Source organism: Suricata suricatta, chromosome 15 (assembly GCF_006229205.1).
Source record: "Suricata suricatta isolate VVHF042 chromosome 15, meerkat_22Aug2017_6uvM2_HiC, whole genome shotgun sequence".
Classification (NCBI taxonomy): Eukaryota; Metazoa; Chordata; class Mammalia; order Carnivora; family Herpestidae; genus Suricata; species Suricata suricatta.
In genome coordinates this window covers 5,892,238-5,905,843 of record NC_043714.1, presented here as the reverse complement: position 1 = coordinate 5,905,843, position 13,606 = coordinate 5,892,238, and the positions used below count along the sequence as shown (strand labels likewise).

The following is a 13,606-nucleotide window of genomic DNA, read 5'->3' as shown; positions in this document are numbered from 1 at the left end:
CACCACCACACATTTAGCTGTAGAAAATTAGCCCTTTAAGAAGAGTTATATCTCACCAGGAACTGTGATGTGAATAATCCCTGACATAAAAATCCACATAGTTTTGTCAGTTTCAAAAATAGGAAAGTACCCACATTGAGGACGCTGTTTCACAGTGAACAGTCAGGCTCTATGCAGACCGCTCGGAGCCTGGAGCCTGCTTCAAAATCCGGCTCTCCCTCTGTCTCCCTGCCCCGCGCCCTCTCTTGTCAAAAACAAACAAGTTTTAAAAGCCACAGTTACTGATTGACAAGTTCCTAGGTAGTCCTGGAAGAATGATGTTGTAGAAAGGGTAAGTACATCGAAGTTGGTCAACAGGAATAGCAGAGCTCTGCATTGGAAACACCTCATCATGGGCTGTCCTAGATGGCCAGTAGCTGTGAGGTAGTCCGATGCATTGGGTAAGTTGTGAGAAACTTCTTCATCTCTGTATCTTTAACACCTGGAAGAGTACTTGTCACACAGTAGATGCTCATGAAATAGTTTTTCTTGGTTATGTTTGTGTCTGTGTCGTACATTTCTTGACCATATAGGAGCCAAGGTATAAAGTGTGTCCCACATGTTGAGGACTGTGGAGGCCAATTAGATAACCACCGGTTGGCAGTGTTTTAGACTCTTGACTGACTGACTGATTTGTTTATCCATTTATTGCGAGAGCACGCCAGGAAGGGGCAGAGAGAGGGAGACTGAGGCTCTGAAGCCAGCTCTGTGCTGACAGCAGTGAGCCCGATGGCAAACCACGAGATCATGATCTGAGCTGGTCAGATGCTTAGCCGACCAGCGCCTCAGGCGCCCCAAGCCTCCCAACTTTGAAGGAAGAGATGTAACGAGTTAGAGTCTTGGGAGATCTCTTTCAGTACCTTCCTTCTGCAAAGTGATTCCACAGTTTTATTATTAATGGAAACACGTTTTTTTTCAAATTGGCTTGTGTACTCTTAAGTCCTTGTTTACCCAACTGGTGGATGGGAAATGCAAGCACAGGTGACTACTTCCGACGACTTGTTCTGATTCCTCTCCCTGGGTGCTATAAAAGACCCCTAATTATTATTATTATTTTTTCCCCTTAGTGGCTGTGTCATGACTGCAAAGATAGAGAAATTTGATATGTGATCGGCCATATGGTTCAGTTAAATAAGCCCAAGTGTTTCCAAAATTGGAGGACTGAGCTACTTTGAAATAAAAAGGGTTTTTTTTAGCCCTTAAATGTGGTTTATAGTTTACATCCAAATCATTTTTATAACAGTGCCATTTGAAAGCAAAAACCATGAGAGCCCTAGAATGGGGCGCCCTACCTGCACCGACTGAGCCTCCCAGGCGTCCAAAATAACTTTTTTTCCAGCTGCCTGTTACAGAAATGGGTGTCAAAGTAGCTAACGCATACAGTGGATATATGACATATTAATTTTAGGTGTAAAACAAAAATTTAATATATATTTTGCAAAATGATTATCACAGTAAGTCAAGTGAACATCCCTCACTGCACAGTTACGTTGTTTTCTTGTGATGAGGACTCTTGGGATCTTACTTCGTGACTTCCAAATATACAGTGCAGCATTGTTAGTGGTAGTCACCATACCGTTAATTTTTTAAAACTTTAATGGCTAAGTGGATAGTTATTTCTTAATTTAGATTTCCTTTTCTTAGGCTAATCAAGTTGCAACTTCTAGTTTTCTTATAGTGAATGTTTTGACTACTTACTTGCCTTTCCAGCGTATCCCACTGGCACAGTCCGTTCAGGTGGGTAGTTTATAATGCCAAGGCCACAACTTCATCCTCCATGAGATTAGTAAGTTGGCATTCCTCAGGAAAAGCCCTGTTTGGTGACTGTTTTACTTGAGATAACGCAAAAAAGAAGTGTTTGCTTATCATCATGCCAGGGAAGCTAAAGATGGTTTAGCTCCAAATTCAGTAGCTGATGGAAAAAAAATCTGACTCATCTAAGACAGCAGTAGTATTTTTATATATGAAAGCTGATTTTTAATAAATGTTTGCCATGTTATATTTAATAAGAAAAGTTGCTTCCTGATTCTAAACAAGTTCTGAAGGCAGAGAGGATTGATTCAAGGCTATTTTTGTTTGAGAGTGAGCATGCATGTGAGTGGGGGAGGGGCGGAGAGAAAGAATCCTAAGCCGGCTCCACACTATCAGCACAGAGCCCAGTGTGGGGCTTGAACTCAGGAACCATGAGATCATGACTGGAGCCGAAATCAGGAGTTGGGCACCCACTAAACCACCCAGGTGTCCTGGTTCAAGGCTATTTTTAACTACCACCTATGAAATTGGTTTTATTGCCTCAGTCTTTTAGGTCTAAATCATGAAAATGATCTCCCTGGCTCTGTACTTTATGTCTCTGTGTTTGTGTGTATGTGCTCTCCTGGGCTTTCTAGTCCTCTTTCCTAGAAACTTGGCGTTGCATAATTGCAGCGTTGGGTAAGAGCATAGGCTTTTGATCTCCGGTTCAAATCCAACTACTGCTTACTAGTGGTGAGACTTTGACCAAGGATCTTCACGTCTGTAAAGCGGAACACCGTCCTACTTTACAGGAGTGTGGGTGAGGGCTAAACAATAATTGGTAAAGACCTTGAAACAGTACCCAGCTCCGTCATGGGGGGATGCTTTTAGAGGGCATTATCAACATAAATAGGCACACATAACATATCCTACACATTGTGTTTGTTTGCTTGTTTGTTTGTTTTTCATTTAACAGTTGACCTTAGAACACTTCCCATTGGTTCATATGGATGCATGGTTTTTGTTTTCACCGAAGAGCTCTCTGTGGGCACATAGAGCATTTCCTTTTTTTTTTTTTTTTAACTTTTTTTTTTTTTTTTTTGAGAGACGGAGACCGATCATGAGCAGGGGAGGGGCAGAGAGAGAGGGACACACACAATCAGAAACAGCCTCCAGGCTCCGAGCTGTCCTCACGGAGCCCAGTGTGGGGCCCAAACCCACGAACCGTGAGATCATGACCTGAGCTTAAGTTGGATGCTAAGCTGACTGAGCCACCCAGGTGCCCCAGCATTTCCTTTAAAGACTAAGACTATTCCCCTCTGGGTAGCTTTTGTTTTGATGTTTTGTAGGAATTTTTTTTTTTTTTTTTTTTAGGGCAGGAGACTGTGAGTGGGGAAGGGCAGAGAGAGAGAATCCTGATTAGGTTCCATGCTCAGTTGTAGAGCCCGATGTAGGGATTGATCCCACAATCCAGGGATCATGGCCTGAGCTGGTATCGAGTCAGACACTCAACCGACTGAGCCACCCAGGTGCCCCTTTAGGATAGATTCGTCAAAGTCTAACTGCTCAGCTAATGGATATGTACATTCAGAATGATAGACACCGCCAGATGGCTCTCCAGAAAGTCAAACTGGTTTACTTACCTGTCAACAGGATAGAAAGGCCCCTTTCCTGACACTTTGCTAATACTGGATAATTGCAAACCTTTGGTTTTGGCAAATCCAGGGGCGTGGAAATAGTAACCACTGTCCTTTTGTTTTAATTTGAATTCGAATGACTATTATTTTGTATTTATTGTGCACATCTTTTTTAAATTAAACACTTTTAATGTTTGTTTATTATTGAGAGAGAAAGAAACCAAGTCTGAGCAGGGGAGGGGCAGAGAGAGAGGGAGACACAGAATCCGAAACAGGCTCTAGGCTGTGAGCTGTCAGCACAGAGCCCGATGTGGGGCTTGAACTCACCAACCATGAGATCATGACTTGATCTGAAATTGGATGCTTAACCAACTCAGCCACTCAAGCACCCCAGCTCATCTTTTTTTGTTTTTTAATGTTTGTTTATTTTGAGAGAGAGGGAGGGAGAGAGAGAGTATCCCAAGCAGGCTCTGTACTGTCACTGCAGAGCCAGACGCGGGCTCAATCCCACAAACTTCGAGATCATGACCTGAGCTGAAACCAAGAGTTGGACGCTTATCCAACTGAGCCCCCAGGTGCCCCTCTGCTCATCTTTATAGCCCATTGATTTCTTCTGTTAATTTTAATTTATTCTGTCTTTCCTTTTTAGTTTATAGAGTTGTCTTACTCATTTGTAGGCACTCCTAATGCACTCTGCATAGTAATCTCCAGTGTTTTATAGTCTTCTATAAATTATTTTTATGTTGTCTTTAAGGCACAGAATTAAAATTTTTTTCATCTAATCCAATCTATTAGCATTTTATGGTTTCTGGGTTTTATGTTTTGCTTAGGAAGGAAGACCTTTCCATGGGCGTCTGGGTGGCTCAGTTGGTTAAGCATCTGACTCTTGATCTCAACTCAGGTCATGATCTCATTGGTTCGTGGGTTTCAGCCCTGCATTGGGTTCTGTGGTGACAGTGCAGAGCCTGGTTGGGATATTCTCTCTCTCTCTCTCTCTCTTGTCTCTCTGTCTCTCTCTCTCTCTCTCTCTCTCTGTCTCTCTCTCAGCTTCTCTAAATACATCCATCCATCCATCCATCCATCCATACATACTTAAAAAAAAATGGAGCTTTCCCCTGGAATATTGGAAACACAGCATATCTCTTGTAGAGCAGTAGCACAGTGAAACTGAATTTTAATAGTGCTTAGTAAAGAGTCACTCTTAAGACAGGAGTCCTGAAGGAGCCTAGTAGGTGTCAGGCACTGCCCTGAGTGCTGGGGAGACAGAAAGCTGAGACGAATCCTTGCTCTCCAGCATCTCAGATCTCCGGGGCAAGGTAAAATATGGGGGCAGGGCAAGCTTCCTGGGCGTGCGCACTGTGCAGCTCTACAGCAGCCCACGCTCAGGAGGACCCCTGCTCCACCTGCCGCTGCGCTGTTGCCGTGAAACTCCTGAATGATTTGTGAACACGGGGCCTCCCCAGGTCTGCGGCCAGTCCTCTGTGCAGGGGCTGCAACTCTGGCAGAACGAGAGGTCAGGCGTATGGGAACACAGAGCAGGATGTTTCCATCCGCCTACACAGAAAAAGGCTTCTCAAAGGTGCTGACATCCCAGCAGCCCTAGGGTACATGTATGTAAGCATTCTCAGCAAGTAGCAAGAATTGTTTTTCTAGGTAGGCTTTAAGCCTAACATGGAATCCAAAGCTGGTTTCGAACTGGCAACCCTGAGATCAAGACCTGAGCTGAGATCAAGTTTAACCAACAGAGCCACGCAGGCACCCCTACAGCAAGAAGAATTTTGGTAGATTCTCTTTATCTCTTTAAAAATAGATCTCATGGTGCCTGGGTGAGTCAGTTGTTTAAAGTAGCCAACTCCAGAGGTTGGCTCAGGTTATAATCCCACAGTTCCTGAGATCAAGGCCCATATGGGGGTCTGCACTGACAGTGCAGAGCCTGCTCTGTATTCTCTCTCGCCCTATCTTTCTGTCCCTTGCCTCTAAAAATAAACAAGTAAACTTAAAAACAAAACAAAACAGGTAGTTCTCAAATGTCAATCTAAAAAACAATACTGAAGTTTTCCATAGTTCCCATTGGCCCATAGAAAACCGAGAAAAGTTATGGTTGATGAACTAGATGTTCTATAAGCGCCTCTTTTAAAGGTTGTACGCTCTGTTGGTGTAAAAATTCACTTTCTAAATTATGTCAGTCTTATGTTTTTCTGTGTGTGTGTGTGTGTGTGTGTGTACATGTACGTGTACGCATGTGTGTGTTTAAACGTTTCTTACCAGAGAAAAGTGGTAAACTTACCGTCTCTAATTTTTGGCTATTTTACTATAGATGAAATCGCAGAGTCTGGGATGACTAATTTAAGAACCCCACAGTAGCATTTGTTCACAAGTAAATTGGTAGGTTTTTTTTTTTTTAAGTGGTAGTTTGAAACAATTCTCTGAATAATTGAAGTCCTTCCAACTGTACTGTGAAACCAAAATCAGTTTTAGGGTCATGCATTTTCCAGCTAGCTATGTTGGCTAAAGTGATGAGGCGTGTCCCCAAGAATCAGCTATGGCTAGATGCAAACCACACAACTTCCCAGACTCATGTCTCTCTGCTCCAACATGTGCCTGTAAATACATGTCTATCAGTTTGTGCCATGTAACAAATCATCCCAAAATGCAGTGGCTTAAAATAACAACTCTTAACTCACAGCTCTGTGGATTGGCAACTTAGCTTGCCCTTAACTGGATGGTTCCTCTGCTCTTGGTTGGATTCCCTCATGCGTTTGCTGCTAAGTGCCAGGTCACTAGTGTGCTGGTTGGTCTGGGACAGCCTTCATTTGGGACAGCTCCTCCCTGTTCCATGACATTCCTCATAAACCATCAGACTAGTTCAGGCTGTTTCACATGATACCCGGGCAGGGATCTCAGTCACTAACATAAATCACACGTGGTTTATCGAGACCCAGGGTCAGAACAGGCACATTACTACTTGTGCCACATTCTGTTGGCACAAAACAAGCTACAAAGCAAGTTCATATTCAAGGAGGAGAGAATAGACATCTCTTAATTGGTAGAGTGGCAAAGTTCCATTGAGAAGTGACAGACGTGGTGCCTGGGTCACTCAATCAGTTAAGCATCTGACTCTTGATCTCAGCTTGGGTCATGATCTCACAGTCTGTGAGTTTGAGCCCCGTGTGGGGCTCTGTGCTGACAGCACAGAGCCTGCTTGGGATTCTGTGTCTCCCTGTCTCTGCCCATTACCCACTTGCAATCTCTCTCTTTCTCTCTCTTTCTTTCTGTTTATTTCAGTATATTTTGAGAAAGAGAGAGAGAAAGAAAGAAAAAGAAAAAGAAAGAAAGAAAAAAAAGTCAAGGGACATGCATGCAGTGATGTGTGAATCACGGTAACTTTTTTTCGTATCAACTGTCTTAGTCCTTCTGGGCTGCTGTAACTAAATGCCGCACACTGTAAATGTTTGTAAATAGTAGAAATCTATTTCTCACAGTTCTGGAAGCTGGCAAGATCAAGACACAAGCATGGACATTTTCTGGTGACAGTGCTCTTCCTGGTTCATAGCCGGCACCCTTTCACGATGTCCTCACATGGCGGAAGGGGTGATGGAGCCCTGTGGGGTCTCTTTCATAAGAAGGGTGATTCCATTCGTAAAAACCCCACCTCATGACCTAAGCACCTTCCACGGGCCCTACCTTCTAATATCATATTGGTTATTAGGATTTCCAGATGGGCATTTAGAGAGGACACATTTAGAGGATCGCACCAACTTACCAAACAGTTCAAATACCATTACTACCAACCATGGTTGAATAAAAATCTCCCTGTTACCAAGATTGCCCCACTGACAGTATTCCAGGAGAAACTTCTACACACATATTTTACTGTTAGCAAGGAAGCAACAGTCACATAAAGTCCCTCCCATCATGTAGCTCCGCCATCACAAAGTCACTTATATTTAACCCTGTGGTGGCCATATGGAGCCATAGAAGAAAGAGCAGAAAGATGGAGTGAGGTAGTTTATGGCCATGCTTGGGAAGAGGCATACATCATTCCCACCATATTCCATTGGCTGAACTCTGTCACATGGTCCCAACTTAAGCACAAAGGAGCCTGGGAAATGTAGTATTCCTACTGCCCAGAGGAGGAAAGAGGTGTTGAGTGTAGCACCAGTCCCTTCCTGGATGGTTGATTGTTACGCATAAGTGGGAAGTATGTCATCCTATGGGAACCAGGGAGGGTCTAATGTATTTAATATATCCTTGGATTCAGGTAGGCAGGGTGATAGGCTACATAGTGGCCCCCAAAGATATCCAAGTCCTAATCTCTAGAACTTCAAACCTAGGACCTGGCAGAAAGGACTTTGTAGATGTGATTAAGTTCAGGATCTTGAGACGGAGAAATTACTCTGGCTTATCCAAGGGGGCCCTAATTGTAATCATGAGTGTTCCTTTAGGCGGTAGATGGAGCGAGATTTGACCAGGGAAGAGAAAAAGGAGACAGGATGGCAGAAGCAGAGGTTGGAGTGATGTTCTCTGAAGATGGAGAAAGGGTCCACAAGCCCAAGAAACTGAAAAGCTGAGAAAAGCAAGGAGGAGATTCTCTCTTGGAGCCTCCAGAAGAAAACAGCCTGCTGACACTTTGATTTTGGTCTGATAAGACTCAATTTGGACTTCTGGCCTCCATAAGTAGAGGAGAATAAAGTTTTCTTGCTTTGAAACACGGAATTTGTGGTCATTTGTGACAAAAGGTTACAATTCACATATTTTTAGCATAAGAAGGCAAGTCACTCCTGATATCAGTCAGTCTGGTGCCTTGGGGGTCGGTGCTCAAGCAGAAACTGAGTGGGGGTTGAGTGAGCGCAGATGCCAGTTGCCATCGGACAGTGGGAGGCCTTGCAAACCTGCCTTACTTGAGAAATGGCTCCCAGCACGTGCTTTTTAAAAATCTTGCAAATGGTTCCAGTGATCCAATATTTTGTGGTGCTGAACCACCCCAGGGATGCCTGTACCTTAATATGACATGGAAAGTCGCAGAACCACAGATCTGTCCCCACTGGGGAGTCCAAGGCTTGCCTCTCCTGGCTGGGGAAATTCAAAAGTGAGAACTTAGGGTGGAATGCTGGTCTTTCTCCTTCCGCTGGGGGTTAGTCTTCTGTAACCATGTCAGCCAGAGAACGCAAAGTCCAAACTGTGACCACTTAACAGAGGAAAGAGGTTGGCATTAGAAGAAGTTCTAGGAAACGCGTCTGCTTATCCTCCAGGGAGACAACAGGTTAGTGTAACATCTATCTACCTGACAGATGTGCAGACGGGAACAGGGAGCAAAGGGCAGACTTGCTGAAAAGGGAAAATCCAATTGTAATGTGGATAATTTCTTGATGAGAAAGTGGTGTACTTCAGTCAGTTCTGTAAGATTTCTCCCCTGATACCTGTTAACAGGAGCAAAGCTTTCTCTTGAACTGAAAAAAGGGAACCTAGTCCGTCTGTATGTGCTTGTTTGTATCGATGCCAGGGAAGGGTGGGAGGAAGATAATGTCTGAGAAGTAGACTCAGTGTCGGTTTGCACAACTAAATTACCTGGACCAGAATCATGATGCTCCTATTGCTGGAGGAAAAGAAAAACGAGGCAAGACCTGAAGGGAATTGGAGTCTAATCTGAAAAGTACATAAGGACGTTGGGAGAAGGTGCGGGGCAGGGGGTGGCAAGAAGCTGCTGAGGGAAGGTGCTGGTGTGTCTCTTGTGGCTAGTTTGCTCAGATCAGCAAGTCATATATAAAGAGCAAAACACCATCCCAATGACATACTTAACTGCCTACACATACAAAGGAGATCATGGTGTGCGCTGATTAAAATTTCTGGCCAATATTTTTGTGGCCAGAAAGCTAGAAGAAATTTGTAGTTCGTAACGCAGGCTGAGGACTGGTAAAATAGTGTTGCAGCAGAGACAACAGTGATTGGGGTATTGAAACCACAGGACAGGGTGGATGCTTCCTAGGGGGTAACTCGGCATCCCATTGCGAAGTGCAGGAGACAGCAGGAAATCAGCCTCTCTGTGTGTGTGTGTGTGTGTGTGTGAACTCCCACCCACACATTTCCTCCACCTAACAGCAAACTGGCCTCTTCACAGGTGATTTTACGAATTTCATCTTGTGCAAGCTTTAAACTCACCAGATGGGAGTTTATTATTTGGACTTGTTTTGATTTGCCCTCACTACTCTTACTGTGTCCCAGTCCATGTAAGAATGCCCTTCCATGATGGATGTGAACTCAGCTTAATGTGGTAATCATTTCATATATATGTGTGTGTATACATACACATTTATGTATATACATAAAGTCATTCATTATGCCGTCTACCTCAAGCTTGTGGAGTGTTCTGTGTCAATCACATCTCAAGAAAACTGGAGAAAAAAGAAACCTACAAATAGACTTGGTTACTCATTTCATTCGTTATTTAACAATATTTGTTAGGGGCCTACAATGTGCTATGCATGGTGTTAGGCATAGAAGATATAGCAATGTAAAACCACAGGCAAGAGTTCCCACCCACTTGGGACTTATGTTCCAGAAATATACTGTCCAATATGGCAGGCCGCACAACATGAACGATTTAGTACTCGAAAAGTGGCTAGTTTATCTTCTTTTAAAAGTGATCTCTACACTCAAAGTGGGGCTCAAACTCATGACCCGAAATCAAGTGTTGTACGCTCTACTGAGCTAGCCAAGTGCCCTGAAAAGTGATTAGTCTAAATTGAGTTGTGCCATGAGTATAAAATATGGGATTTCACTGACTTAATGTTGAAAAAGCATGGAAAGTATGTCAATTTTTTTATATTGATACATACTGAAATGACAATACTTTGGATATTAAGTCAAGTACACTATATTTCACTTGTTTTTCTTTATATGTAGCTACAAGAAAATTTAAAATGAGTTGTGTGGCTTCAAGTATATTTCTTTTTAAAATTAATTTATTTATTTTGAGAGAGGCAGAGAGTGCACATGAGTAGGAAAGGGTAGAGACAAAGGGAGAGAGAGAATCCCAAGCAGGCTCTGCACTTTATGGGGCTTGAACCCCCGAACAGTGAGATCATGACCTGAGCTGAAACCAAGAGTCAGACACTTAACCGACTAAGGTATCCGTGTGCCCCGGAGTATATGTCTATTGAATAGCCTTGTTCTAGAGCAGTGGTTCTGAAGTGGGGGATAATTTTGCACCCACTCCCAAGGTGTGGGGCAAGCAAACATGAGTCTTCCTTTCATGGCTCTGAATCTATCATCACTTCAGAAGTTCAAACGTTCAAGGCCAACTTTTTTATGTTTATTATTGAGACAGAAACAGCATGAGTGGGAGAGGGGCAGAGAGAGGAAGACACAGAATCTGAAGCAGACTCCAGGCTTCAAGCTGTCAGCACAGAGCTTGATGCAGGGCTTGAACCCACGAACCGTGAGATCATGACCTGAACCAAAGTCAGACACTTAACTGACTGCGCCACCCAGGTGCCCCCAAAATTTTCAGAGCCAACTTTTGAGAGATTCTTAGGCATCGCATCTCGGAATTTATGGAACTACCCCCATGTCTAGATTTCTCTGCAAAGTTTAAACAGCTTTGTTCCCGTTGGAGGAGGTCGTGGAGAGGACATGACCTGTGGTTGACCTGCAAGCTGGATCCAGATAATCAGAGGCTCCCCACCTCCTCCCCTGTCCGTGCAATGTACACTCTGGCCACCATTGCTGAGCTAGCAGCCAGTCCAAGGACATGGCCTTGAGAGAGTGAAGGATTGTGGAGACCCTCTACAAAATATACACAAATGAATATTAAAACCTCTAAATAAACCGGTAAGAATCTGGCAGGCGTGGGCGGAGAGCCACTCGCTCATGGCCACCTGTAGTTTCCCTTGCTTATTAACCCTGCCACTCACCCATCTGGACTGGTCTGCCTTTTTCTTCAGTTCTCTCTGCCCTAAGTATACTGAGGCTGACAGGGTGACCAGGACACACCTGTCCCTAAATAAGGAGGAATGCTGAAGTACCTGGCGATAAATTGTTCCCTCTGCTGTTGCTCTGGGTTCAAACCTCCAGAGAACGAACTCCTTGGAGGCCACTCCCCCGTGTAAAATAAACCTCCTTCCTTCCAAAATCTCTGAGTGCTGTTCGGTCCTTCTGCCAGATGATCCAGACCAGATTCTGCAGCAACGTCAGTTTGTAAGCGAAGACTTCCCCAGGATTTCGAGGTTAGCTTTTCTCGCCTTCCTTTGTAGCTTTACAACGTATAGGTATTCTTTGTATCTTGCTTCTTTTGCTCAATGTTGTTCTTTAGATTAATCTTTATATTTTTATTAGCTCTCTTAGGTTTATTTTCAATGCTATATTCATGTAATAAGTTCATGTAACATAGTATATATTATTACATGAACATGCAATGTATTTATCCAGGCTAGTGATGGAGAACATTTATCCTCTTTCCACTTTGGGGCTTTTTAAAAAATATTTTTCACGTTTATTTATTTCATTTATTTTTGAGAGAAACCACAAGTGGGGAAGGGGCACACACACACACACACACACACACACACACACACTCACGATTCTAAGCAGATTCCAGGTCCTAAGCTGTCAGCGCAGAACTCAACACAGCACACGAACTCATGAACTGTAAAATCATGACCTGAGCAGAGGTCAGACTCCCAACCGACTGAGCCCCCAGGCACCCCTCACTTTGGGGCTCTCTTTAACAAGGTGCTTATGAACATCATCCTATAGCATGAAGGTTGAGTTCACGTACATTGGTTTCTCTAGGATACATTCTCACCAAATTCTAAATAAAAAGTCTCTACAAAATCTGACTCTGTACCTACTCCTGAGGTTGAATAAAAGCAACTCTTTTGAATCTCTTACCAGAATGTTAAAGAACAAAATTCAGCTGAGTGAATCTGAAGATCTAATTGGCTTTAGTAAGCAATTCACAAACCAGGCAACATCCTGTAGAGCAAGTAGAGAGGAGCTCCACGGAGTTGTACAAGAAAAAAAGGATTTTTAAAGGAAGGAGGTGAGGGCAAGGAAGTTTTTATGAGAGACAGACAGATAGACAGACAGACATAGGACGAAAGTGGTGTTCAAGTGCACCTTTCCTTTGGTGGGGAGGATGCAGAGGGTATAATTGGGTGTATTACCTCAGCTTCCTTTGGGGGCCAGATAGACAGGGTCCATGAAACAGAGCACCTCACTGGTACTGACCAGAAGATTGCTGACAGTTCTCAGGGAGGTTGGAATTGCAGTTAGGTTAGGTTTTAAGCCCAGGTTTGGTGACAGCCTAAGTGGTACCAGTTTGGTCCTGTGGTTTTCTTGTTAACAAGAATTCTAAAGGTACCTAACTCTCCTCCTGGCTCCAAGTTTTAGCTTCAATACTGACTGAAATCAAAGCCTCAGGGACTCTCTCCTCACCTTCTTCTGTTCTTCTCCATCTCTTTGTCCAAGGAAGGGAAGAGGTCTTCTGTTTCCCATCTCTGCTTGCACTTCCCTCACTCTGTTTACCAGAGGGATTTAGCTAAAACCAAAATGTGTTCCAGGTATGAAACTTTTCACGGACTCCCTAGTACCCTTGGTACAAAGTCCCAAATGCTTAGTACAGCATTGGAGTCTCCTCGGATTGCCAGCCACACTTAGTCCTACTCTCCTTTGTGAAAGTGATGCTCACCGGCTTACTGTTCCCACTACTACCCACGATTGTCTGCTCACCCATGCCTTCCACCACACTGATCTTTCTGCCTGGAGCAGCTTTCCAGCATCCTGTTTTCCACATAAGCTCCTACCCATCCTTTAAGGCTCCACTCAGACATTATCTTTTCCAGGAAACCCTGCTCCTTGCTGCTCCCTTATCCTTGGCCAGGCTGGGTACCCTTTGCTTGTACCTCCATAACCTCAGGTACTTAGGTCTGTACTAATATGCATTATGCTGTATTATAATTGTCAGCCGTCTGGGGCGCCTGGTGGCTCAGTTGGTTAAGCTTCCACCTGTTGGGGTTTGTGCCAACAGCTCAGAACCTGGACCCTCCTTCAGATTCTGTCTCCCCCTCTCTCTGCCCCACCCGTGCTCATGCTCTGTCTCCCTCTGTCTCTCAATAATAAATAAAAACGTTAAAATACTTTTTATAATTTGTAGCCCTCCTCCCCACTCTGCTCTCCCCTCCCCAAGATGAGAGACCCTT

The 13,606-nt window shown here is 43.9% G+C and overlaps 1 protein-coding gene across 3 annotated transcripts in view; it reads left to right on the top strand.

Moving 5' to 3' along the window:
* Positions 1–8,087, top strand: part of TCEA1 (transcription elongation factor A1) — a 47,470-nt gene extending 39,383 nt beyond the window's left edge. For all 3 annotated transcript variants that reach the window (XM_029923629.1, XM_029923628.1, XM_029923630.1), the window contains one exon: positions 7,853–8,087. In XM_029923629.1, coding sequence (XP_029779489.1) covers positions 7,853–7,978 — 126 coding nt within the window. In that variant the 3' untranslated portion in view covers positions 7,979–8,087. The remainder of the gene's footprint in view (positions 1–7,852) is intronic.
* The last annotated feature ends 5,519 nt before the right edge of the window (positions 8,088–13,606 follow it).